The sequence below is a fragment of the Stylophora pistillata genome, chromosome 3, assembly GCF_964205215.1.
Source record: "Stylophora pistillata chromosome 3, jaStyPist1.2, whole genome shotgun sequence".
Lineage (NCBI taxonomy): Eukaryota > Metazoa > Cnidaria > Anthozoa > Scleractinia > Pocilloporidae > Stylophora > Stylophora pistillata.
The window spans coordinates 7,176,528-7,201,891 of record NC_142521.1 but is presented as its reverse complement, the minus strand read 5'-3'; the positions used below and the strand labels follow the sequence as shown (position 1 = coordinate 7,201,891).

General features: G+C 36.2%; 1 protein-coding gene and 1 long non-coding RNA gene across 2 annotated transcripts; both read right to left on the bottom strand.

The window, feature by feature from the left end:
• Positions 1-13,715: 13,715 nt before the first annotated feature.
• Positions 13,716-18,787, bottom strand: LOC148734331 (uncharacterized). The gene is made up of 5 exons (XR_015999065.1): positions 18,722-18,787; positions 16,261-16,332; positions 14,833-14,904; positions 14,338-14,409; positions 13,716-14,021 (listed from the first exon to the last, which is right to left on the bottom strand). It is a non-coding gene; the product is annotated as an uncharacterized LOC148734331 (long non-coding RNA).
• A 3,573-nt stretch (positions 18,788-22,360) lies between these two features.
• Positions 22,361-25,356, bottom strand: LOC148734330 (uncharacterized). Its single transcript, XM_088752760.1, has 6 exons — positions 25,326-25,356; positions 24,883-25,131; positions 24,494-24,617; positions 23,929-24,000; positions 23,304-23,375; positions 22,361-22,628 (listed from the first exon to the last, which is right to left on the bottom strand). The coding sequence occupies exons 1-6, from the start codon at positions 25,354-25,356 to the stop codon at positions 22,538-22,540; spliced, it is 639 nt and encodes a 212-aa protein (XP_088608886.1). The 3' UTR covers positions 22,361-22,537.
• Between the last annotated feature and the right edge of the window lie 8 nt (positions 25,357-25,364).

The window sequence follows — 25,364 nt, the reverse complement described above, 5'->3', positions numbered from 1 at the left end:
GGGTTGTTATTAAAGACTCCAGGTGATCGAAAGTCTATGCACTGTTACATAAAGTAAACAAGAGTACGAATTTTCACTTGCAGCCATTCCAGCTTGACTAATGGGCTTAATAAATCACCATGCAGTTTCTTGATCTTGTTGTGGTCTAGCCACCTATAGGTGGTAAAATCTCTGTTTAACTATTACACAATAAAGTATGAGCCTTATTGACCTTTTAACTACGATACTGATGTACCAACGGGTAAAGAAGGGCAGCGATGAGCCTGAGAGAATGCGACTTTTCATATTTTTCTTTATTAGAATAGAAAGATGCCTTAAAGAAGTGCTATAGGTGTTCCTTTACTATTAATTGATTGATTACACGCTCTAAGCTTGAAGGCCATCTTGCACAGTATCTGACGAGATTTGAAAGATTCTGAATACATATTGCATGTCGATATTTGCAAGAGAATGTATATTAGGTACTTACAACTCTTTTAAGTTGGTATTGTTATTAAGGAACCCAGAGGGTAGCTCCTCTATTTCATTGCTACTCAAGTCCCTACAAGAAAATACATCCTGGAATTAGGTCGAAAATCTGATCTCATTACGTGTTGTTATTAAACAATCACTTTCTTACGGCTGTAGATCTTTAATGATTTCATTTCCAACTTGACTAGTGGGGCTAATAAATCACCACACAGTTTCTTGATCTTGTTATGGTATAACAACCTATAGGTGGTGAAACCTCTGTTCAACTATTACACAATAAAGTATGAGCCTTATTGACGTTTTAACTACGGTACTGATATACCAACGGGTAAAAAAGGGCAGCCACGTGCCTGAGAGAATGCGACTTTTCATTTTCTACCACCACCTCATGTTAGAATATGGATGGTTTTCTATATTAGACTGGAAAGATGCCTTAAAGAAGTTTTATAGGTTTTCCTTTACTATTAATTGATTAACTATATGCTCTAAGCTTGACTTTTCGCTTTTTACCACCACCTTAAGTAAGAACTGTTTCATTTGTTAGACAGAGAAGATGCCTTTAAGGCGTTCTTTAGTTCCTCCATTATTGATATTAATTGATTGATTAATTACGCGCTCTAATCTTGAAGGCCATCTTGCAAAGTACTTGACGAGATTTAAAAAATTCTGAACACTTTGCAGGTTGATATTCACAAGAGAATAGATATTGGTTACTAACAATTCTACCAACTCGGTATTGTTATTAGGGAGACCAATATAATCCGTTTGTAAGGATCAAATAGGAACTTATAAATTGGTTACTAACAGGTAGGTCAAGTTCGGGTTGTTATTAAAGATTCCAGGTGGTAGGAAGCGTATCTGATTGTACCCCAAAATCGTGTGGAGAGAATAAACTGTTAATATATTCATTTTGAGGATGAGAAGTAGCTCGAAAAAGTTATGCAGGATTTCAGCGGGCGAGTAAACCGCTTAAGAAGTTGGACAATTGCTACATGTGAATATTTGATAACGTACAGCTAATCTCCAGTTCCTAACATTAAAAAAAAAAACAAATCAAAAGACCCACGAAAAAAAAAATTAAAACACAGTAAGGGGTCGTGGATAGACTTGAGTTTGTTAAAAATGTATGCGCGGTTACCAAAAATACATAAGAGTGGGACTTTTCACTTGTACCACCTCCTTAAGTAAGAATAGCTATAGTTTCATTTGTTAGACTGAGAAGATGCCTTTAAGACATTCCTTAGATCCTCCATTGTTACTATATAATGAATTGATTGATTACATGCTCTAAGCTCGAAGGCCATCTTGCAAAGTACCCGACGAGAATTAAAACATTCTGAACAGAATAATTCTGTGAACAATATAATTCATTACGGTAAAGATCAAACGTGACCTTATAAATTTGTTACTGGCAGGAAGGTCAAGTTGGGGTTGTTATTAAAGACTCCAGGTGATCGAAAGTCTATGCACTGTTACATAAAGTAAACAAGAGTACGAATTTTCAATTGCAGCCATTCCAGCTTGACTAATGGGCTTAATAAATCACCATGCAGTTTCTTGATCTTGTTGTGGTCTAGCCACCTATAGGTGGTAAAATCTCTGTTTAACTATTACACAATAAAGTATGAGCCTTATTGACCTTTTAATTACGGTACTGATGTACCAACGGGTAAAAAAGGGCAGCGATGAGCCTGAGAGAATGCGACTTTTCATATTTTTCTTTATTAGAATAGAAAGATGCCTTAAAGAAGTGCTATAGGTGTTCCTTTACTATTAATTGATTGATTACACGCTCTAAGCTTGAAGGCCATCTTGCACAGTATCTGACGAGATTTGAAAGATTCTGAATACATATTGCATGTCGATATTTGCAAGAGAATGTATATTGGGTACTTACAATCCTTTCAACTCGGTATTGCTATTAAGGAACCCAGAGGGTAGATCCTCTATTTCATTGCTACTCAAGTTCCTACAAGGAAATACATCCTGGAATTAGGTCGTAAGTCTGATGTCATAACGTGTCGTTGTTGTGTAATCAATTTCTTTCGGCTGTAGATTTTTAATAATTTAATTTCCAAGAAATATTTTGTAATCTCTTTCCATCTTCGATGAAATGTTGTGGACATGTGATATGTTTCGAGACGTTAAGTATGGCACACTCAAAGCCTGGTGGACGTAGAGAGCAGGAAAGTGCTCGTGTATAAGTATTGTAAGCTTGTGTTCAAAGCTGTAACACCCATTCGTTGATGGTGTCCACGAAGTCTTATTGAACAGCTTCAATTGCTGAATTCTTTTTTATTTCGAAATTTAAAGCACACATCTGATAAATATAAAAAAATCGGTTTAATATATGAGGATCAAACATGAACTGACTTATGAATTAGTCACTTACAGGATGGTCAGCTTGATGTTGTCTTCAAAGATTCTTGCTGGCAGCTCCTTGATCATGTTGTCGCTAAGATCCCTACGAGAAGGAATCACCCAGAATTTGGGTTCTTATAAAAATTTGTTTCTAAAACAGAACATCAATATTGTCGACGAGTTTGCTTGTCAAGGAAAACGTTGGCTCTGTCGTAGTGTTACCTATCTAACTTTAATAGAATTTATTATTTGCAAAAGCGAGGTGTGCGGGCTATCACCAACTCAGACTATCGAAACCACTCTGCCCCTTTATTTTCCAAACTAGGAATTTTAGATATTTTCCAAGTCAATACGTTTGAAATCGCCAAATGTATGTTTTATTTAAAAAATAACTTATTACCCCCATTGCTTCTCGATATTTTTGTAAGGAATAGCCAAATTCACAACTATGGTACCAGAACAGCCAGTAATTATCGAACGTATTTGGGCCGTACAAATGTCAAGCAATTTACAATTCTCTATCAAGGTCCTAAAATTTTGAACTCTCTCCCTATTTCAGTCACTCGTTCGTCAAACGTTCTCAGCTTTAAAACAAAATTACAAGAGTTTTTACTTAAATAATCACTGAATTGGTCAAGCAGCACATTCGCAGCACTTTTTCTTTACTTAATTTATTATTGTAAGTGAGGTGGCTCTCCCATAAGCCTAGTGGCTTCTTGGGCCTCCTCGCCCTCTAACTGTTATCGCTGTAATTAAATATTTTTTATTGTTAAAATAAGGCAAATAAAGATGATGATGAAAAAATGCAAAACAACTACATATCAGAGGTCTTTTTCATCCGCAGAGTGAGAATATGGAATGCTCTAGCTGATGACATTAGTCTTTCCGCAACTATCTCTCTCAGTTCATTCAAAGACACACCTACTCAGTTGCTATAAGCAATCACTCTGTAAATCATATGACCCTGAAGATCCTCGCTCATTTAAGTCTATCTGCACAAGTTGCAACAAAGCCCGTAATCTGACAAGAAACATCCTGATTGATTGTTGCTACTAACTACTCTGTCATTAATCTTTATTGAAATTTTTATTTCAATTTTATGTGTTCCAGGACCGCAGTAATTGGCGTGAGCTGTTGTAGAGTCCCTGCCTGTATTGTGCTATTGACATTTTTTGTTTTGTTTATGTATATTTAATATTAAGTTGGCTAAGCGAATAAAATAAGATAAAATAAAAATGTCATCTTGGGGGTAATATAAAAGCAAGGGTTCTCAGTTACAAACTTCTGAGATTGACTTAGTGAGTGAATAAATCAACACTCAAGTTGCTGATCTCGTTATCGCCTAGTCACAAAAGAGAGTTCTTAAATATCTGTGAACAATATAATTCGTTACTGTAAGGATCAAATATGACCTTATGAATTGGCTATCAAGTTCGCTGTTATTAAAGAGTGCACTTACAACCATTTCAGCTTGACTAATGGGGTCAATAAATCATCACACAGTTTCTTGATCTTGTTGTAGTATAGTCCCCTATAGGTGGCGAAATCTCTGTTTAATTATTACACAATGAAGTATGAGCCTTACTGACGTTTTAACTACGGCACTTGTGTACCACAAAAAAGGCAACGGTTAAAAAAGGGGGCGATGAGCCTGAGAGAATGCAACTTTTCTTTTTTACCAGCACCGTCGGCCCCAAGTTAGAACATGAATGGTTTTATATATTAAACTGGAAAGATGCCGTAAAGACGTTCTATAGGTTTTCCTTTACTACAAACTAATTGATTACACGCTTTAAGCTTAACTTTTCACTTTTTACCTCCACCTTAAGTCAGAGTTGTTTCATTTTGTAGACTGAGATGCCTTAATAACAATACAGAGTTAGTAGGATTGTAAGTAACCAATATCCATTCTCTTGTAAATATCAACCTGCAATGTGTTTAGAGTTAATTTTTCAAATCTCGTCAGGTCCTTTGCAAGATGGCCTTTATAATTAGAGCGTGTAATCAATCAATTAAGAGTAACAATAGAGGACCTAAAGAACGTCTTTAAGGAATCCAGCTGGTAGATCCTCTACTTCATTGCCATCCAAGTCCCTACAAGAAAATATATCCTGGAATTAGATCGTAAGTCTGATGTCATCACGTGTTGTTGTTGTGTAATCACTTTCTGTCGGCTTTGGATTTTAATGATCTGATTTCCAAGAAATATTTTATCTTTCGAGACGTTAAATGTGGCGCACTCAAATCCTGGAGGACGTAGGGAGCAAGAGAGTGCTCATGGATAAGTATCGTAAGCTTGTGTTCAAAGCCGTGTAACACCCACCCGCTGATGGTGTCCACTAAGTCTGATTGAACAACTTCAATTGCTCAAATATTGTAAATTTCGAAATTTGAAGCACTCATCCGGTTAATATAAAACATCTGGTAAATATAAAACAATTGGTTCAATATTTGAGGATGAAATTTCCCGCCATAAATCAAATACATCTAAGACACTTGTTAAAAATCCCCTCAAAGTATTCTAATTCAGTATGAAGGACCATAACAGAAGTTCTCTGAACAGTACTTATCTGAAACTGAAATTTGTCGGCATCATACAAACGACTTATCTACGACATAAACACGACCGAGGAAGTTAACGTTATTATTGTGTGTGCTTTTAAAGGCAGAGAATGGAGCTACGTTATTGGTGGGAAAATGGCAACGAGAATAAAAGAATAAATTAGTGGAATGAAAAGCGTTCGTTGATCCCTGTGGGATTTATAATATAATAATTATGTGTTATCAATATTAATTAATTGGTTACACGCTCGGTAATCAGTCTCTTTCGGCTGTAGATTTTTATTGATTTCATTTCCAGCTTGACTAGTGGGGCTAATAAATCACTACACAGTTTCTTGATCTTCTTGGGGTATAACAACCTCTTGGTGGCGAAACCTCTGTTCAACTATTACACAATAAAGTATGAGCCTTATTGACGTTTAAACTACGATACTGATGTACCAACGGGTAAAAAAGGGCAGCCACGTGCCTGAGAGAATGCGACTTTTCATTTTCTACCGCCACGTCATATTAGAACATAGATGGTTTCATATATTAGACTGGAAAGATGACTTAAAGAAGTTCTATAGGTTTTTCTTTACTATTAATTGATTGATTAAGCTTGACTTTTCGCTTTTTACCACCACCTTAAGTAAGAATTGTTTCATTTGTTAGACTGAAAAGATGCCTTAAAGGCGTTGTTTGATTCCTCCATTATTAATATTAATTGATTGATTAATTACGCGCTCTAATCTTGAAGGCCATCTTGCAAAGTACTTGACGAGATTTAAAAAATTCTGAACACCTTGCAGGTTGATATTCACAAGAGAATAGATATTGGTTACTAACAATTTTACCAAGTCGGAATTGTTATTAGGGAGACCAATATAATCCGTTTGTAAGGATCAAACAGGAACTTATAAATTGGTTACTAACAGGTAGGTCAAGTTCGGGTTGTTATTAAAGATTCCAGGTGGTAGGAAGCGTATCTGATTGTCCCCCAAAATCCTGTGGAGAGAATAAACTGTTAATATATTCATTTTGAGGATGAGAAGTAGCTCGAAAAAGTTATGCAGGATTTCAGCGGGCGAGTAAACCGCTTAAGAAGTTGGACAATTGCTACATGTGAATATTTGATAACGTACAGCTATTCTCCAGTTCCTTACATAAAAAAAAAACAAATCAAAAGACCCACGAAAAAAAAATTAAAACACAGTAAGGGGTCGTGGATAGACTTGAGTTTGTTAAAAATGTATGCGCGGTTACCAAAAATACATAAGAGTGGGACTTTTCACTTGTACCACCTCCTTAAGTAAGAATAGCTATAGTTTCATTTGTTAGACTGAGAAGATGCCTTTAAGACATTCCTTAGATCCTCCATTGTTACTATATCATGAATTGATTGATTACATGCTCTAAGCTCCAGGGCCATCTTGCAAAGTACCCGACGAGAATTAAAACATTCTGAACAGAATAATTCTGTGAACAATATAATTCATTACGGTAAAGATCAAACGTGACCTTATAAATTTGTTACTGGCAGGAAGGTCAAGTTGGGGTTGTTATTAAAGACTCCAGGTGATCGAAAGTCTATGCACTGTTACATAAAGTAAACAAGAGTACGAATTTTCACTTACAGCCATTCCAGCTTGACTAATGGGCTTAATAAATCACCATGCAGTTTCTTGATCTTGTTGTGGTCTAGCCGCCTATAGGTGGTAAAATCTCTGTTTAACTATTACACAATAAAGTATGAGCCTTATTGACCTTTTAACTACGGTACTGATGTACCAACGGGTAAAAAAGGGCAGCGATGAGCCTGAGAGAATGCGACTTTTCATATTTTTCTTTATTAGAATAGAAAGATGCCTTAAAGAAGTGCTATAGGTGTTCCTTTACTATTAATTGATTGATTACACGCTCTAAGCTTGAAGGCCATCTTGCACAGTATCTGACGAGATTTAAAAGATTCTGAATACATATTGCATGTCGATATTTGCAAGAGAATGTATATTGGGTACTTACAACTCTTTCAACTCGGTATTGTTATTAAGGAACCCAGGGGGTAGATCCTCTATTTCATTGCTACTCAAGTTCCTACAAGAAAATACATCCTGGAATTAGGTCGTAAGTCTGATGTCATAACGTGTCGTTGTTGTGTAATCAATTTCTTTCGGCTGTAGATTTTTAATAATTTAATTTCCAAGAAATATTTTGTAATCTCTTTCCATCTTCGATGAAATGTTGTGGACATGTGATATGTTTCGAGACGTTAAGTATGGCACACTCAAAGCCTGGTGGACGTAGGGAGCAGGAAAGTGCTCGTGTATAAGTATTGTAAGCTTGTGTTCAAAGCTGTAACACCCATTCGTTGATGGTGTCCACGAAGTCTTATTGAACAGCTTCAATTGCTGAATTCTTTTTTATTTCGAAATTTAAAGCACACATCTGATAAATATAAAAAAATCGGTTTAATATATGAGGATCAAACATGAACTGACTTATGAATTAGTCACTTACAGGATGGTCAGCTTGATGTTGTCTTCAAAGATTCTTGCTGGCAGCTCCTTGATCATGTTGTCGCTAAGATCCCTACGAGAAGGAATCACCCAGAATTTGGGTTCTTATAAAAATTTGTTTCTAAAACAGAACATCAATATTGTCGACGAGTTTGCTTGTCAAGGAAAACGTTGGCTCTGTCGTAGTGTTACGTATCTAACTTAAATAGAATTTATTATTTGCAAAAGCGAGGTGTGCGGGCTATCACCAACTCAGACTATCGAAACCACTCTGCCCCTTTATTTTCCAAACTAGGAAACTTAGATATTTTCCAAGTGAATACGTTTGAAATCGCCAAATGTATGTTTTATCTAAAAAATAACTTATTATCCCCATTGCTTCTCGATATTTTTGTAAGGAATAGCCAAATTCACAACTATGGTACCAGAACAGCCAGTAATTATCGAACGTATTTGGGCCGTACAAATGTCAAGCAATTTACAATTCTCTATCAAGGTCCTAAAATTTTGAACTCTCTCCCTATTTCAGTCACTCGTTCGTCAAACGTTCTCAGCTTTAAAACAAAATTACAAGAGTTTTTACTTAAATAATCACTGAATTGGTCAAGCAGCACATTCGCAGCACTTTTTCTTTACTTAATTTATTATTGTAAGTGAGGTGGCTCTCCCATAAGCCTAGTGGCTTCTTGGGCCTCCTCGCCTTCTAACTGTTATCGCTGTAATTAAATATTTTTTATTGTTAAAATAAGGCAAATAAAGATGATGATGAAAAAATGCAAAACAACTACATATCAGAGGTCTTTTTCATCCGCAGAGTGAGAATATGGAATGCTCTAGCTGATGACATAAGTCTTTCCGTAACTATCTCTCTCAGTTCATTCAAAGACACACCTACTCAGTTGCTATAAGCAATCACTCTGTAAATCATATGACCCTGAAGATCCTCGCTCATTTAAGTCTATCTGCACAAGTTGCAACAAAGCCCGTAATCTGACAAGAAACATCCTGATTGATTGTTGCTACTAACTACTCTGTCATTAATCTTTATTGAAATTTTTATTTCAATTTTATGTGTTCCAGGACCGCAGTAATTGGCGTAAGCTGTTGCAGAGTCCCTGTCTGTATTGTGCTATTTACATTTTTTGTTTTGTTCATGTGTATTTAATATTAAGTTGGCGAAGCTAATAAAATAAGATAAAATAAAAATGTCATCTTGGGGTAATATAAAAGCAAGGGTTCTCAGTTACAAACTTTTGAGATTGACTTAGTGAGTGAATAAATCAACACTCAAGCTGCTGATCTCGTTATCGCCTACTCACAAAAAAGAGTTCTTAAATATTTGTGAACAATATAATTTGTTACTGTAAGGATCAAATATGACCTTATAAATTGGCTATCAAGTTCGCTGTTATTAAAGAGTGCACTTACAGCCATTTCAGCTTGACTAATGGGGTCAATAAATCATCACACAGTTTCTTGATCTTGTTGTAGTATAGTCCCCTATAGGTGGCGAAATCTCTGTTTAATTATTACACAATGAAGTATGAGCCTTACTGACGTTTTAACTACGGCACTTGTGTACCACAAAAAAGGCAACGGTTAAAAAAGGGGGCGATGAGCCTGAGAGAATGCAACTTTTCTTTTTTACCACCACCGTCGGCCTCAAGTTAGAACATGAATGGTTTTATATATTAAACTGGAAAGATGCCCTAAAGACGTTCTATAGGTTTTCCTTTACTACAAACTAATTGATTACACGCTTTAAGCTTAACTTTTCACTTTTTACCTCCACCTTAAGTCAGAGTTGTTTCATTTTGTAGACTGAGATGCCTTAATAACAATACAGAGTTAGTAGGATTGTAAGTAACCAATATCCATTCTTTTGTAAATATCAACCTGCAATGTGTTTAGAGTTAATTTTTCAAATCTCGTCAGGTCCTTTGCAAGATGGCCTTTATAATTAGAGCGTGTAATCAATCAATTAAGAGTAACAATAGGGGACCTAAAGAACGTCTTTAAGGAATCCAGCTGGTAGATCCTCTATTTCATTGCCATCCAAGTCCCTACAAGAAAATATATCCTGGAATTAGATCGTAAGTCTGATGTCATCACGTGTTGTTGTTGTGTAATCACTTTCTGTCGGCTTTGGATTTTAATGATCTGATTTTCAAGAAATATTTTATCTTTCGAGACGTTAAGTGTGGCGCACTCAAATCCTGGAGGACGTAGGGAGCAAGAGAGTGCTCATGGATAAGTATCGTAAGCTTGTGTTCAAAGCCGTGTAACACCCACCCGTTGATGGTGTCCACTAAGTCTGATTGAACAACTTCAATTGCTCAAATATTGTAAATTTCGAAATTTGAAGCACACATCCGGTTAATATAAAACATCTGGTAAATATAAAACAATTGGTTTAATATTTGAGGATCAAATTTCCCGCCACAAATCAAATACATCTAAGACACTTGTTAAAAATCCCCTCAAATTATTCTAATTCAGTATGAAGGACCATAACAGAAGTTCTCTGAACAGTACTTATCTGAAACTGAAATTTGTCGGCATCATACAAACGACTTATCTACGACATAAACACGACCGAGGAAGTTAACGTTATTATTGTGTGTGCTTTTAAAGGCAGAGAATGGAGCTACGTTATTGGTGGGAAAATGGCAACGAGAATAAAAGAATAAATTAGTGGAATGAAAAGCGTTCGTTGATCCCTGTGGGATTTATAATATAATAATTATGTGTTATCAATATTAATTAATTGGTTACACGCTCGGTAATCAGTCTCTTTCGGCTGTAGATTTTTATTGATTTCATTTCCAGCTTGACTAGTGGGACTAACAAATCACTACACAGTTTCTTGATCTTCTTGGGGTATAACAACCTCTTGGTGGCGAAACCTCTGTTCAACTATTATACAATAAAGTATGAGCCTTATTGACGTTTAAACTACGATACTGATGTACCAACGGGTAAAAAGGGGCAGCCACGTGCCTGAGAGAATGCGACTTTTCATTTTCTACCGCCACGTCATGTTAGAACATGGATGGTTTCATATATTAGACTGGAAAGATGACTTAAAGAAGTTCTATAGGTTTTTCTTTACTATTAATTGATTGATTATATGCTCTAAGCTTGACTTTTCGCTTTTTACCACCACCTTAAGTAAGAATTGTTTCCTTTGTTAGACTGAGAAGATGCCTTAAAGGCGTTGTTTGATTCCTCCATTATTAATATTAATTGATTGATTAATTACGCGCTCTAATCTTGAAGGCCATCTTGCAAAGTACTTGAAGAGATTTAAAAAATTCTGAACACCTTGCAGGTTGATATTCACAAGAGAATAGATATTGGTTACTAACAATTTTACCAAGTCGGAATTGTTATTAGGGAGACCAATATAATCCGTTTGTAAGGATCAAACAGGAACTTATAAATTGGTTACTAACAGGTAGGTCAAGTTCGGGTTGTTATTAAAGATTCCAGGTGGTAGGAAGCGTATCTGATTGTCCCCCAAAATCCTGTGGAGAGAATAAACTGTTAATATATTCATTTTGAGGATGAGAAGTAGCTCGAAAAAGTTATGCAGGATTTCAGCGGGCGAGTAAACCGCTTAAGAAGTTGGACAATTGCTACATGTGAATATTTGATAACGTACAGCTATTCTCCAGTTCCTAACATTAAAAAAAAAACATCGCAAGACCCACGAAAAAAAAAAAAATTAAAACACAGTAGGGGGTCGTGGATAGACTTGAATTTGTTAAAAAAGTATGCACGGTTACAAAAAGTACATAAGAGTGGGACTTTTCACCTGTACCACCTCCTTAAGTAAGAATAGCTATAGTTTCATTTGTTAGACTGAGAAGATGCCTTTAAGACATTCCTTAGATCCTCCATTGTAACTATATCATGAATTGATTGATTACATGCTCTAAGCTCCAGGGCCATCTTGCAAAGTACCCGACGAGAATTAAAACATTCTGAACAGAATAATTCTGTGAACAATATAATTCATTACGGTAAAGATCAAACGTGACCTTATAAATTTGTTACTGGCAGGAAGGTCAAGTTGGGGTTGTTATTAAAGACTCCAGGTGATCGAAAGTCTATGCACTGTTACATAAAGTAAACAAGAGTACGAATTTTCACTTACAGCCATTCCAGCTTGACTAATGGGCTTAATAAATCACCATGCAGTTTCTTGATCTTGTTGTGGTCTAGCCACCTATAGGTGGTAAAATCTCTGTTTAACTATTACACAATAAAGTATGAGCCTTATTGACCTTTTAACTACGATACTGATGTACCAACGGGTAAAAAAGGGCAGCGATGAGCCTGAGAGAATGCGACTTTTCATATTTTTCTTTATTAGAATAGAAAGATGCCTTAAAGAAGTGCTATAGGTTTCCTTTACTATTAATTGATTGATTACACGCTCTAAGCCTGAAGGCCATCTTGCACAGTATCTGACGAGATTTGAAAGATTCTGAATACATATTGCATGTCGATATTTGCAAGAGAATGTATATTAGGTACTTACAACTCTTTTAAGTTGGTATTGTTATTAAGGAACCCAGAGGGTAGCTCCTCTATTTCATTGCTACTCAAGTCCCTACAAGAAAATACATCCTGGAATTAGGTCGAAAATCTGATCTCATTACGTGTTGTTATTAAACAATCACTTTCTTACGGCTGTAGATCTTTAATGATTTCATTTCCAACTTGACTAGTGGGGCTAATAAATCACCACACAGTTTCTTGATCTTGTTATGGTATAACAACCTATAGGTGGTGAAACCTCTGTTCAACTATTACACAATAAAGTATGAGCGTTATTGACGTTTTAACTACGGTACTTATATACCAACGGGTAAAAAAGGGCAGCCACGTGCCTGAGAGAATGCGACTTTTCATTTTCTACCACCACCTCATGTTAGAATATGGATGGTTTTCTATATTAGACTGGAAAGATGCCTTAAAGAAGTTTTATAGGTTTTCCTTTACTATTAATTGATTAACTATATGCTCTAAGCTTGACTTTTCGCTTTTTACCACCACCTTAAGTAAGAACTGTTTCATTTGTTAGACAGAGAAGATGCCTTTAAGGCGTTCTTTAGTTCCTCCATTATTAATATTAATTGATTGATTAATTACGCGCTCTAATCTTGAAGGCCATCTTGCAAAGTACTTGACGAGATTTAAAAAATTCTGAACACTTTGCAGGTTGATATTCACAAGAGAATAGATATTGGTTACTAACAATTCTACCAACTCGGTATTGTTATTAGGGAGACCAATATAATCCGTTTGTAAGGATCAAACAGGAACTTATAAATTGGTTACTAACAGGTAGGTCAAGTTCGGGTTGTTATTAAAGATTCCAGGTGGTAGGAAGCGTATCTGATTGTCCCCCAAAATCCTGTGGAGAGAATAAACTGTTAATATATTCATTTTGAGGATGAGAAGTAGCTCGAAAAAGTTAGGCAGGATTTCAGCGGGCGAGTAAACCGCTTAAGAAGTAGGAAAATTGCTACATGTGAATATTTGATAACGTACAGCTAATCTCCAGTTCCTAACATTAAAAAAAAAAACAAATCAAAAGACCCACGAAAAAAAAAATTAAAACACAGTAAGGGGTCGTGGATAGACTTGAGTTTGTTAAAAATGTATGCGCGGTTACCAAAAATACATAAGAGTGGGACTTTTCACTTGTACCACCTCCTTAAGTAAGAATAGCTATAGTTTCATTTGTTAGACTGAGAAGATGCCTTTAAGACATTCCTTAGATCCTCCATTGTTAGTATATAATGAATTGATTGATTACATGCTCTAAGCTCGAAGGCCATCTTGCAAAGTACCCGACGAGAATTAAAACATTCTGAACAGAATAATTCTGTGAACAATATAATTCATTACGGTAAAGATCAAACGTGACCTTATAAATTTGTTACTGGCAGGAAGGTCAAGTTGGGGTTGTTATTAAAGACTCCAGGTGATCGAAAGTCTATGCACTGTTACATAAAGTAAACAAGAGTACGAATTTTCACTTACAGCCATTCCAGCTTGACTAATGGGCTTAATAAATCACCATGCAGTTTCTTGATCTTGTTGTGGTCTAGCCACCTATAGGTGGTAAAATCTCTGTTTAACTATTACACAATAAAGTATGAGCCTTATTGACCTTTTAACTACGGTACTGATGTACCAACGGGTAAAAAAGGGCAGCGATGAGCCTGAGAGAATGCGACTTTTCATATTTTTCTTTATTAGAATAGAAAGATGCCTTAAAGAAGTGCTATAGGTGTTCCTTTACTATTAATTGATTGATTACACGCTCTAAGCTTGAAGGCCATCTTGCACAGTATCTGACGAGATTTGAAAGATTCTGAATACATATTGCATGTCGATATTTGCAAGAGAATGTATATTGGGTACTTACAATCCTTTCAACTCGGTATTGTTATTAAGGAACCCAGAGGGTAGATCCTCTATTTCATTGCTACTCAAGTTCCTACAAGAAAATACATCCTGGAATTAGGTCGTAAGTCTGATGTCATAACGTGTCGTTGTTGTGTAATCAATTTCTTTCGGCTGTAGATTTTTAATAATTTAATTTCCAAGAAATATTTTGTAATCTCTTTCCATCTTCGATGAAATGTTGTGGACATGTGATACGTTTCGAGACGTTAAGTATGGCACACTCAAAGGCTGGTGGACGTAGGGAGCAGGAAAGTGCTCGTGTATAAGTATTGTAAGCTTGTGTTCAAAGCTGTAACACCCATTCGTTGATGGTGTCCACGAAGTCTTATTGAACAGCTTCAATTGCTGAATTCTTTTTTATTTCGAAATTTAAAGCACACATCTGGTAAATATAAAAAAATCGGTTTAATATATGAGGATCAAACATGAACTGACTTATGAATTAGTCACTTACAGGATGGTCAGCTTGATGTTGTCTTCAAAGATTCTTGCTGGCAGCTCCTTGATCATGTTGTCGCTAAGATCCCTACGAGAAGGAATCACCCAGAATTTGGGTTCTTATAAAAATTTGTTTCTAAAACAGAACATCAATATTGTCGACGAGTTTGCTTGTCAAGGAAAACGTTGGCTCTGTCGTAGTGTTACGTATCTAACTTTAATAGAATTTATTATTTGCAAAAGCGAGGTGTGCGGGCTATCACCAACTCAGACTATCGAAACCACTCTGCCCCTTTATTTTCCAAACTAGGAATTTTAGATATTTTCCAAGTCAATACGTTTGAAATCGCCAAATGTATGTTTTATTTAAAAAATAACTTATTACCCCCATTGCTTCTCGATATTTTTGTAAGGAATAGCCAAATTCACAACTATGGTACCAGAACAGCCAGTAATTATCGAACGTATTTGGGCCGTACAAATGTCAAGCAATTTACAATTCTCTATCAAGGTCCTAAAATTTTAAACTCTCTCCCTATTTCAGTCACTCGTTCGTCAAACGTTCTCAGCTTTAAAACAAAATTACAAGAGTTTTTACTTAAATAATCACTGAATTGGTCAAGCAGCACATTCGCAGCACTTTTTCTTTACTTAATTTATTATTGTAAGTGAGGTGGCTCTCCCATGAGCCTAGTGGCTTCTTGGGCCTCCTCGCCCTCTAACTGTTATCGCTGTAATTAAATATTTTTTATTGTTAAAATAAGGCAAATAAAGATGATGATGAAAAAATGCAAAACAACTACATATCAGAGGTCTTTTTCATCCGCAGAGTGAGAATATGGAATGCTCTAGCTGATGACATTAGTCTTTCCGTAACTATCTCTCTCAGTTCATTCAAAGGCACACCTACTCAGTTGCTATAAGCAATCACTCTGTAAATCATATGACCCTGAAGATCCTCGCTCATTTAAGTCTATCTGCACAAGTTGCAACAAAGCCCGTAATCTGACAAGAAACATCCTGATTGATTGTTGCTACTAACTACTCTGTCATTAATCTTTATTGAAATTTTTATTTCAATTTTATGTGTTCCAGGACCGCAGTAATTGGCGTGAGCTGTTGTAGAGTCCCTGCCTGTATTGTGCTATTGACATTTTTTGTTTTGTTTATGTATATTTAATATTAAGTTGGCTAAGCGAATAAAATAAGATAAAATAAAAATGTCATCTTGGGGGTAATATAAAAGCAAGGGTTCTCAGTTACAAACTTCTGAGATTGACTTAGTGAGTGAATAAATCAACACTCAAGTTGCTGATCTCGTTATCGCCTAGTCACAAAAAAGAGTTCTTAAATATCTGTGAACAATATAATTCGTTACTGTAAGGATCAAATATGACCTTATGAATTGGCTATCAAGTTCGCTGTTATTAAAGAGTGCACTTACAACCATTTCAGCTTGACTAATGGGGTCAATAAATCATCACACAGTTTCTTGATCTTGTTGTAGTATAGTCCCCTATAGGTGGCGAAATCTCTGTTTAATTATTACACAATGAAGTATGAGCCTTACTGACGTTTTAACTACGGCACTTGTGTACCACAAAAAAGGCAACGGTTAAAAAAGGGGGCGATGAGCCTGAGAGAATGCAACTTTTCTTTTTTACCAGCACCGTCGGCCCCAAGTTAGAACATGAATGGTTTTATATATTAAACTGGAAAGATGCCGTAAAGACGTTCTATAGGTTTTCCTTTACTACAAATTAATTGATTACACGCTCTAAGCTTAACTTTTCACTTTTTACCTCCACCTTAAGTCAGAATTGTTTCATTTTGTGGACTGAGATGCCTTAATTACAATACCGAGTTAGTAGGATTGTAAGTAACCAATATCCAATCTCTTGTAAATATGAACCTGCAATGTGTGTAGAGTTAATTTTTCAAATCTCGTCAGGTGCTTTGCAGGATGGCCTTTAAGATTAGAGCGTGTAATCAATCAATTAAGAGTAACAATAGAGGACCTAAAGAACGTCTTTAGGGAATCCAGATGGTAGATCCTCTATTTCATTGCCATCCAAGTCCCTACAAGAAAATATATCCTGGAATTAGATCGTAAGTCTGATGTCATCACGTGTTGTTGTTGTGTAATCACTCTCTGTCGGCTTTGGATTTTAATGATCTGATTTCCAAGAAATATTTTATCTTTCGAGACGTTAAGTATGGCGCACTCAAATCCTGGAGGACGTAGGGAGCAAGAGAGTGCTCATGGATAAGAATCGTAAGCTTGTGTTCAAAGCCGTGTAACACCCACCCGTTGATGATATCTACTAAGTCTGATTGAACAACTTCAATTGCTCAAATATTGTAAATTTCGAAATTTGAAGCACACATCCGGTTAATATAAAACATCTGGTAAATATAAAACAATTGGTTCAATATTTGGGAATCAAATTTCCCGCCACAAATCAAATACATCGATCTAAGACACTTGTTAAAAATCCCCTCAAATTATTCTAATTCAGTATGAAGGACCATACCAGAAGTTCTCTGGTCAGTTCTTATCTGAAAACTGAAATTTGTCGGTATCATACAAACGACTTATCTACGACATAAACACGACCGAGGAACTTAACATTATTATTGGTTGTGCTTTCAAAGGGAGAGAATGGAGCTACGTTATTGATGGGAAAATGGCAACGAGAATAAAAAGAATAAATTAGTGAAATGAAAAGCGTTCGTTAATCCCTGTGGGATTTATAACATAATAATTATGTGTTATTAATATTAATTAATTGGTTACACGCTCTGTAATCAGTCTCTTTCGGCTGTAGATTTTTACAGATTTCATTTCCAGCTTGACTAGTGGGGCTAATAAATCACTACACAGTTTCTTAATTTTCTTGGGGTATAACAACCTCTTGGTGGTGGGACCTCTCTTTAACTATTACACAATAAAGTATGAGCGTTATTGACGTTTTAACTACGGTACTGATGTACCAACGGGTAAAAAAGGGCAGCGATGAGCCTGAGAGAATGCGACTTTTCATTTTCTACCACAGCCTCATGTTAGAACATGGATGGTTTTATATATTAGACTGGAAAGATGCCTTAAAGAAGTTCTATAGGTTTTCCTTTACTATTAATTGATTGATTATATGCTCTAAGCTTGACTTTTCGCTTTTTACCACCACCTTAAGTAAGAATAGCTATAGTTTCATTTGTTAGACTGAGAAGATGCCTTTAAGACATTCCTTAGATCCTCCATTGTTACTATATAATGAATTGATTAATTACATGCTCTAAGCTCGAAGGCCCTCTTGAAAAGTACCCGACGAGAATTAAAACATTCTGAACAGAATAATTCTGTGAACAATATAATTCATTACGGTAAGGATCAAACATGACCTTATAAATTTGTTACTGGCAGGAAGGTCAAGTTGGGGTTGTTATTAAAGACTCCAGGTGATCGAAAGTCTATGCACTGTTACATAAAGTAAACATGAGTACGAATTTTCACTTACAGCCATTCCAGCTTGACTAATGGGCTTAATAAATCACCATGCAGTTTCTTGATCTTGTTGTGGTCTAGCCACCTATAGGTGGTAAAATCTCTGTTTAACTATTACACAATAAAGTATGGACCTTATTGACGTTTTAACTACGGTCCTGATGTACCAACGGGTAAAAAAGGGCAGCGATGAGCCTAAGAGAATGCGACTTTTCCTATTTTTTTTATTAGAATAGAAAGATGCCTTAAAGAAGTGCCCTAGGTGTTCCTTCACCATTAATTGATTAATTACACGCTCTAAGCTTGAAGGCCATCTTGCACAGTATCTGACGAGATGTAAAAGATTCTGAATACATATTGCATGTCGATATTTGCAAGAGAATGTATATTGGGTACTTACAATCCTTTCAACTCGGTATTGTTATTAAGGAACCCAGAGGGTAGATCCTCTATTTCATTGCTACTCAAGTCCCTACAAGAAATACATCCTGGAATTAGGTCGCAAGTCTGATCTCATTACGTGTTGTTATTAAGCAATCAATTTCTTACGGCTGTAGATCTTTAATGATTTCATTTCCAGCTTGACTAGTGGGGCTAATAAATCAGTACACGGTTTCTTGATCTTGTTGCGGTATAACAACCTATAGGTGATGAAACCTCTGTTCAACTATTACATAATAAAGTATGAGCCTTATTGACGTTTTAACTACGGTACTGATGTACCAACGGGTAAAAAAGGGCAGCCACGTACCTGAGAGAATGCGATTTTTCATTTTCTACCACCACCTCATGTTAGAATATGGATGGTTTTCTATATTAGACTGGAAAGATGCCTTAATGAAGTTCTATAGGTTTTCCTTTACTATTAATTGGTTGATTATATGCTCTAAGCTTGACTTTTCGCTTTTTACCACCACCTTAAGTAAGAATTGCTATAGTTTCATTTGTTAGACTGAGAAGATGCCTTTAAGACATTCCTTAGATACTCCATTGTTACTATATAATGAATTGATTGATTACATGCTCTAAGCTCCAGGGCCATCTTGCAAAGTACTCGACGAGAATTAAAAAATTCTGAACAGAATAATTCTGTGAACAATATAATTCATTACGGTAAGGATCAAACATGACCTTATAAATTTGTTACTAGCAGGAAGGTCAAGTTGGGGTTGTTATTAAAGACTCCAGGTGATCGAAAGTCTATGCACTGTTACATAAAGTAAACAAGAGTACGAAGTTTCACTTACAGCCATTCCAGCTTGACTAATGGGCTTAATAAATCACCATGCAGTTTCTTGATCTTGTTGTGGTCTAGCCACCTATAGGTGGTAAAATCTCTGTTTAACTATTACACAATAAAGTATGAGCCTTATTGACGTTTTAACTACGGTCCTGATGTACCAGCGAGTAAAAAAGGGCAGCGATGAGCCTAAGAGAATGCGACTTTTCCTATTTTTCTTTATTAGAATAGAAAGATGCCTTTAAGAAGTGCTATAGGTGTTCCTTCACTATTAATTGATTAATTACACGCTCTAAGCTTGAAGGCCATCTTGCACAGTATCTGACGAGATTTGAAAGATTCTGAATACATATTGCATGTCGATATTTGCAAGAGAATGTATATTGGGTACTTACAATTCTTTCAACTCGGTATTGTTATTAAGGAATCCAGAGGGTAGATCCTCTATTTCATTGCTACTCAAGTCCCTACAAGAAAATACATCCTGGAATTAGGTCGCAAGTCTGATCTCATTACGTGTTGTTATTAAGCAATCAATTTCTTACGGCTGTAGATCTTTAATGATTTCATTTCCAGCTTGACTAGTGGGGCTGATAAATCACTACACAGTTTCTTAATCTTGTTGTGGTATAACATCCTATAGGTGATGAAACCTCTGTTCAACTATTACATAATAAAGTATGAGCCTTATTGACGTTTTAACTACGGTACTGATGCACCAACGGGTAAAAAGGGGCAGCCACGTAGCTGAGAGAATGCGATTTTTCATTTTCTACCACCACCTCATGTTAGAATATGGATGGTTTTCTATATTAGACTGGAAAGATGCCTTAAAGAAGTTCGATAGGTTTTCCTTTACTATTAATTGGTTGATTATATGCTCTAAGCTTGACTTTTTGCTTTTTACCACCACCTTAAGTAAGAATTGCTATAGTTTCATTTGTTAGACTGAGAAGATGCCTTTAAGACATTCCTTAGATCCTCCATTGTTACTATATCATGAATTGATTGATTACATGCTCTAAGCTCCAGCGCCATCTTGCAAAGTACTCGACGAGAATTAAAAAATTCTGAACAGAATAATTCTGTGAACAATATAATTCATTACGGTAAGGATCAAACATGACCTTATAAATTTGTTACTAGCAGGAAGGTCAAGTTGGGGTTGTTATTAAAGACTCCAGGTGATCGAAAGTCTATGCACTGTTACATAAAGTAAACAAGAGTACGAATTTTCACTTACAGCCATTCCAGCTTGACTAATGGGCTTAATAAATCACCATGCAGTTTCTTGATCTTGTTGTGGTCTAGCCACCTATAGGTGGTAAAATCTCTGTTTAACTATTACACAATAACGTATGAGCCTTATTGACGTTTTAACTACGGTACTGATGTACCATCGGGTAAAAAAGGGCAGCGATGAGCCTGAGAGAATGCGACTTTTCATATTTTTCTTTATTAGAATAGAAAGATGCCTTAAAGAAGTGCTATAGGTGTTCCTTCATTATTAATTGATTGATTACACGCTCTAAGCTTGAAGGCCATCTTGCACAGTATTTGACGAGATTTAAACAATTCTGAATACATATTGCATGTCGATATTTGCAAGAGAATGTATATTGGGTACTTACAATCCTTTCAACTCGGTGTTGTTATTAAGGAACCCAGAGGGCAGATCCTCTATTTCATTGCTACTCAAGTCCCTACAAGAAAATACATCCTGGAATTAGGTCGCAAGTCTGATCTTATTACGTGTTGTTATTAAGCAATCAATTTCTTACGGCTGTAGATCTTTAATGATTTCATTTCCAGCTTGACTAGTGGGGCTAATAAATCACTACACAGTTTCTTAATTTTGTTGTGGTATAACAACCTATAGGTGGTGAAACCTTTGTTCAACTATTACACAATAAAGTATGGACCTTATTGACGTTTTAACTACGGTACTGATGTACCATTGGGTAAAAAAAGGCAGCGATGAGCCTAAGAGAATGCGAATTTTCATATTTTTCTTTATTAGAATAGAAAGATTCCTTAAAGAAGTGCTATAGGTGTTCCTTTACTATTAATTGATTGATTACACGCTCTAAGCTTGAAGGCCATCTTGCACAGTATCTGACGAGATGTAAAAGATTCTGAATACATATTGCATGTCGATATTTGCAAGAGAATGTATATTGGGTACTTACAATCCTTTCAACTCGGTATTGTTATTAAGGAACCCAGAGGGTAGATCCTCTATTTCATTGCTACTCAAGTCCCTACAAGAAAATACATCCTGGAATTAGGTCGCAAGTCTGATCTCATTACGTGTTGTTATTAAGCAATCAATTTCTTACGGCTGTAGATCTTTAATGATTTCATTTCCAGCTTGACTAGTGGGGCTAATAAATCACTACACGGTTTCTTGATCTTGTTGCGGTATAACAACCTATAGGTGGTGAAACCTCTGTTGAACTATTACACAATAAAGTATGAGCCTTATTGACGTTTTAACTACGGTACTGATGTACTAACGGGTAAAAAAGGGCAGCCACGTAGCTGAGAGAATGCGATTTTTCATTTTCTACCACCACCTCATGTTAGAACATGGAAGGTTTTCTATATTAGACTGGAAAGATGCCTTAAAGAAGTTCTATAGGTTTTCCTTTACTATTAATTGATTGACTATATGCTCTAAGCTTGACTTTTCGCTTTTACCACCACCTTAAGTAAGAATGGTTTCATTTGGTAGACTGAGAAGATGCCTTAAAGGCGTTCTTTAGTTCCTCCATTATTACTATTAATTGATTGATTAATTACGCGCTCTAATCTTGAAGGCCATCTTGCAAAGTACTTGACGAGATTTAAAAAATTCTGAACACTTTGCAGGTTGATATTCACAAGAGAACAGATATTGGTTACTAACAATTCTACCAACTCGGTATTGTTATTAGGGAGACCAATATAATCCGTTTGTAAGGATCAAACAGGAACTTATAAATTGGTTACTAACAGGTAGGTCAAGTTCGGGTTGTTATTAAAGATTCCAGGTGGTAGGAAGCGTATCTGATTGTCCCCCAAAATCCTGTGGAGAGAATAAACTGTTAATATATTCATTTTGAGGATGAGAAGTAGCTCGAAAAAGTTATGCAGGATTTCAGCGGGCGAGTAAACCGCTTAAGAAGTAGGGCAATTGCTACATGTGAATATTTGATAACGTACAGCTAATCTCCAGTTCCTAACATTAAAAAAAAAAATCAAAAGACCTACCAAAAAAAATTAAAACACAGTAGGGGGTCGTGGATGGACTTGAATTTGTTAAAAAAGTATGCACGGTTACAAAAAGTACATAAGAGTGGGACTTTTCACTTGTACCACCACCTTAAGTAAGAATAGCTATAGTTTCATTTGTTAGACTGAGAAGATGCCTTTAAGACATTCCTTAGATCCTCCATTGTTACTCTTTACTCGATTGATTACATGCTCTAAGCTCCAAGGCCATCTTGCAAAGTACCCGACGAGAATTAAAAAATTCTGAACAGAATAATTCTGTGAACAATATAATTCATTACGGTAGGGATCAAACATGACCTTATAAATTTGTTACTAGCAGGAAGGTAAAGTTGGGGTTGTTATTAAAGACTCCAGGTGATCGAAAGTCTATGCACTGTTACATAAAGTAAACAAGAGCACGAATTTTCAATTACAGCCATTCCATTGCATGTCGATATTTGCAAGGGAATGTATATTGGGTACTTACAATCCCTTCAACTCGGTATTGTTATTAAGGAACCCAGAGGGTAGATACTCTATTTCATTGCTACTCAAGTCCCTACAAGAAAATACATCCTGGGATTAGGTCGTAAGTCTGATGTCATAACGTGTCGTTGTTGTGTAATCAATTTCTTTCGGCTGTAGATTTTTAATAATTTAATTTCCAAGAAATATTTTGTAATCTCTTTCCATCTTCGATGAAATGTTGTGGACATGTGATATGTTTCGAGACGTTAAGTATGGCACACTCAAAGCCTGGAGGACGTAGGGAGCAGGAAAGTGCTCGTGTATAAGTATTGTAAGCTTGTGTTCAAAGTTGTAACACCCACTCGTTGATGGTGTCCACGAAGACTTATTGAACAGATGGAGGACGTCTTATTGAACACCTGAAGGACGTAGGGAGCAGGAAAGTGCTCGTGTATAAGTATTGTAAGCTTGTGTTCAAAGCTGTAACACCCATTCGTTGATAGTGTCCACGAAGTCTTATTGAACAGTTTCAATTGTTCAAATTTTTTTGATTTCGAAACTAAAGCACAAATCTGGTAAATATAAAAAAATCGATTTAATATATGAGGATCAAACATGAACTGACTTATGAATTAGTTACTTACAGGATGGTCAGCTTGATGTTGTCTTCAAAGATTCTTGCTGGCAGCTCCTTAATCATGTTGTCGCTAAGATTCCTACGAGAGGGAATCACCCAGAATTTTGGTTCTTATAAAAATTTGTTTCTAAAACAGAACATCAATATTGTCGACGAGTTTGCTTGTCAAGGAAAACGTTGGGCCTGTCGTAGTGTTACAGTTACTTCCATGTTTATCCTGGCAATCAGTTTATTACTGAACCCACCGGCCAGCGGTTACTTGTATCAAACATGTGAGGAACTGAAAACATGGCGAAACATGTTCTTACTTTACCGACAGATCAACTAACCAATTGCAAATAAGTTTTGCTGCTTGCGTCACACAGTCGATGACATGACGCAAAACTGGCGTATCAATTTTGTCGAATTAAAAAAATAAAAGTTCGAATAACGAACTTTCTTTACTTGAAGCTGATGATTAATTCCAGACTAACATCGACTACAGTCCTTTTTAGGATTATCCTCACCCGAACGATAAGACAAGACGATCAAAGAATACATCCTCCCTTGACGATAGAAAACACAATGCTTACAATTTTGCAGCGGAAAGTGGCACATTCTCTGGAATGGAGTGGAGTTGTCTTCCTTTGCAGTCAATTTGGGTAACCGTATCCACGACCCTATAGGTACTGGTGCATCGGCAAGGATTTGGGCACTCTGGCAAAAGAAACGAAGAAAATTTTGTTCTCGTGTAACGGGAAGTTATCGTGGGTGCTAATCACAGATGAATTTATATAAGATCCCTGGAAAGGAAATGGTCCATCCTCGTAGACGTAGAACTCTCAGACACAGCTAAATTAGGAAAAATTTAAGCTTAGCCTAGATCAAAAGGCTTACGATTTATTGAAACTCATCATAAAAATGAAAGTTCTAATTCGGCAGGTAGGTTTCGTCCTATTCAGACTGAGTCATCCCAACTCACTTTCTATGGTAACATTGATTTCTCTCTTGTCAAATCCATCCTGTCGGTTGACCTCACAGCTATAATTGTCATTGTTTTCTTCCACGTTGGTCAGCTGATAGGTGACACTCGTACTGTTCTGTACTTCTTCGCCGTTCTTTCTCCAAACAATGACCGGTGCGGGTGCGCCTTGCGCCGGACACCATAGAGACGAGTTTTGGTTGAAAATTACGAACTGCGTATATGGTACTTTATCAAGGTTAGGTTTGACTGCAGAAAAACAAAATACATAAAAATTGGAAAAGAATTTTAAGTGGGTGGATTATTTGCACAGCAACTTCTAATCATCCCCGAGCATCTCTAAAAGAGAGCGATATAAAATTCGTACAATCTTGTTCAATATATTAGAATTTGAAGACTCCTACGAAGATTTAGAATCGATAATCTCTAAAGTTAGTAAATACTCTCAGTAGCTATCACCTTTGTCTCGCCCATCCTATCTT

Bases quoted from the DNA above. Each gene is read 5' to 3' on its own strand.
- LOC148734330 (XM_088752760.1), bottom strand. From the start codon at position 25,356: ATGGGCGAGACAAAGGTGATAGCTACTGAGA. The intron at 24,618-24,882 runs GTGAGTTGGGAT...TTCTTTTGCCAG, and splicing joins AATCAATGTTACCATAGAAA to AGTGCCCAAATCCTTGCCGA. The intron at 24,001-24,493 runs GTAAGCATTGTG...TCCCTCTCGTAG, and splicing joins CCACTTTCCGCTGCAAAATT to GAATCTTAGCGACAACATGA.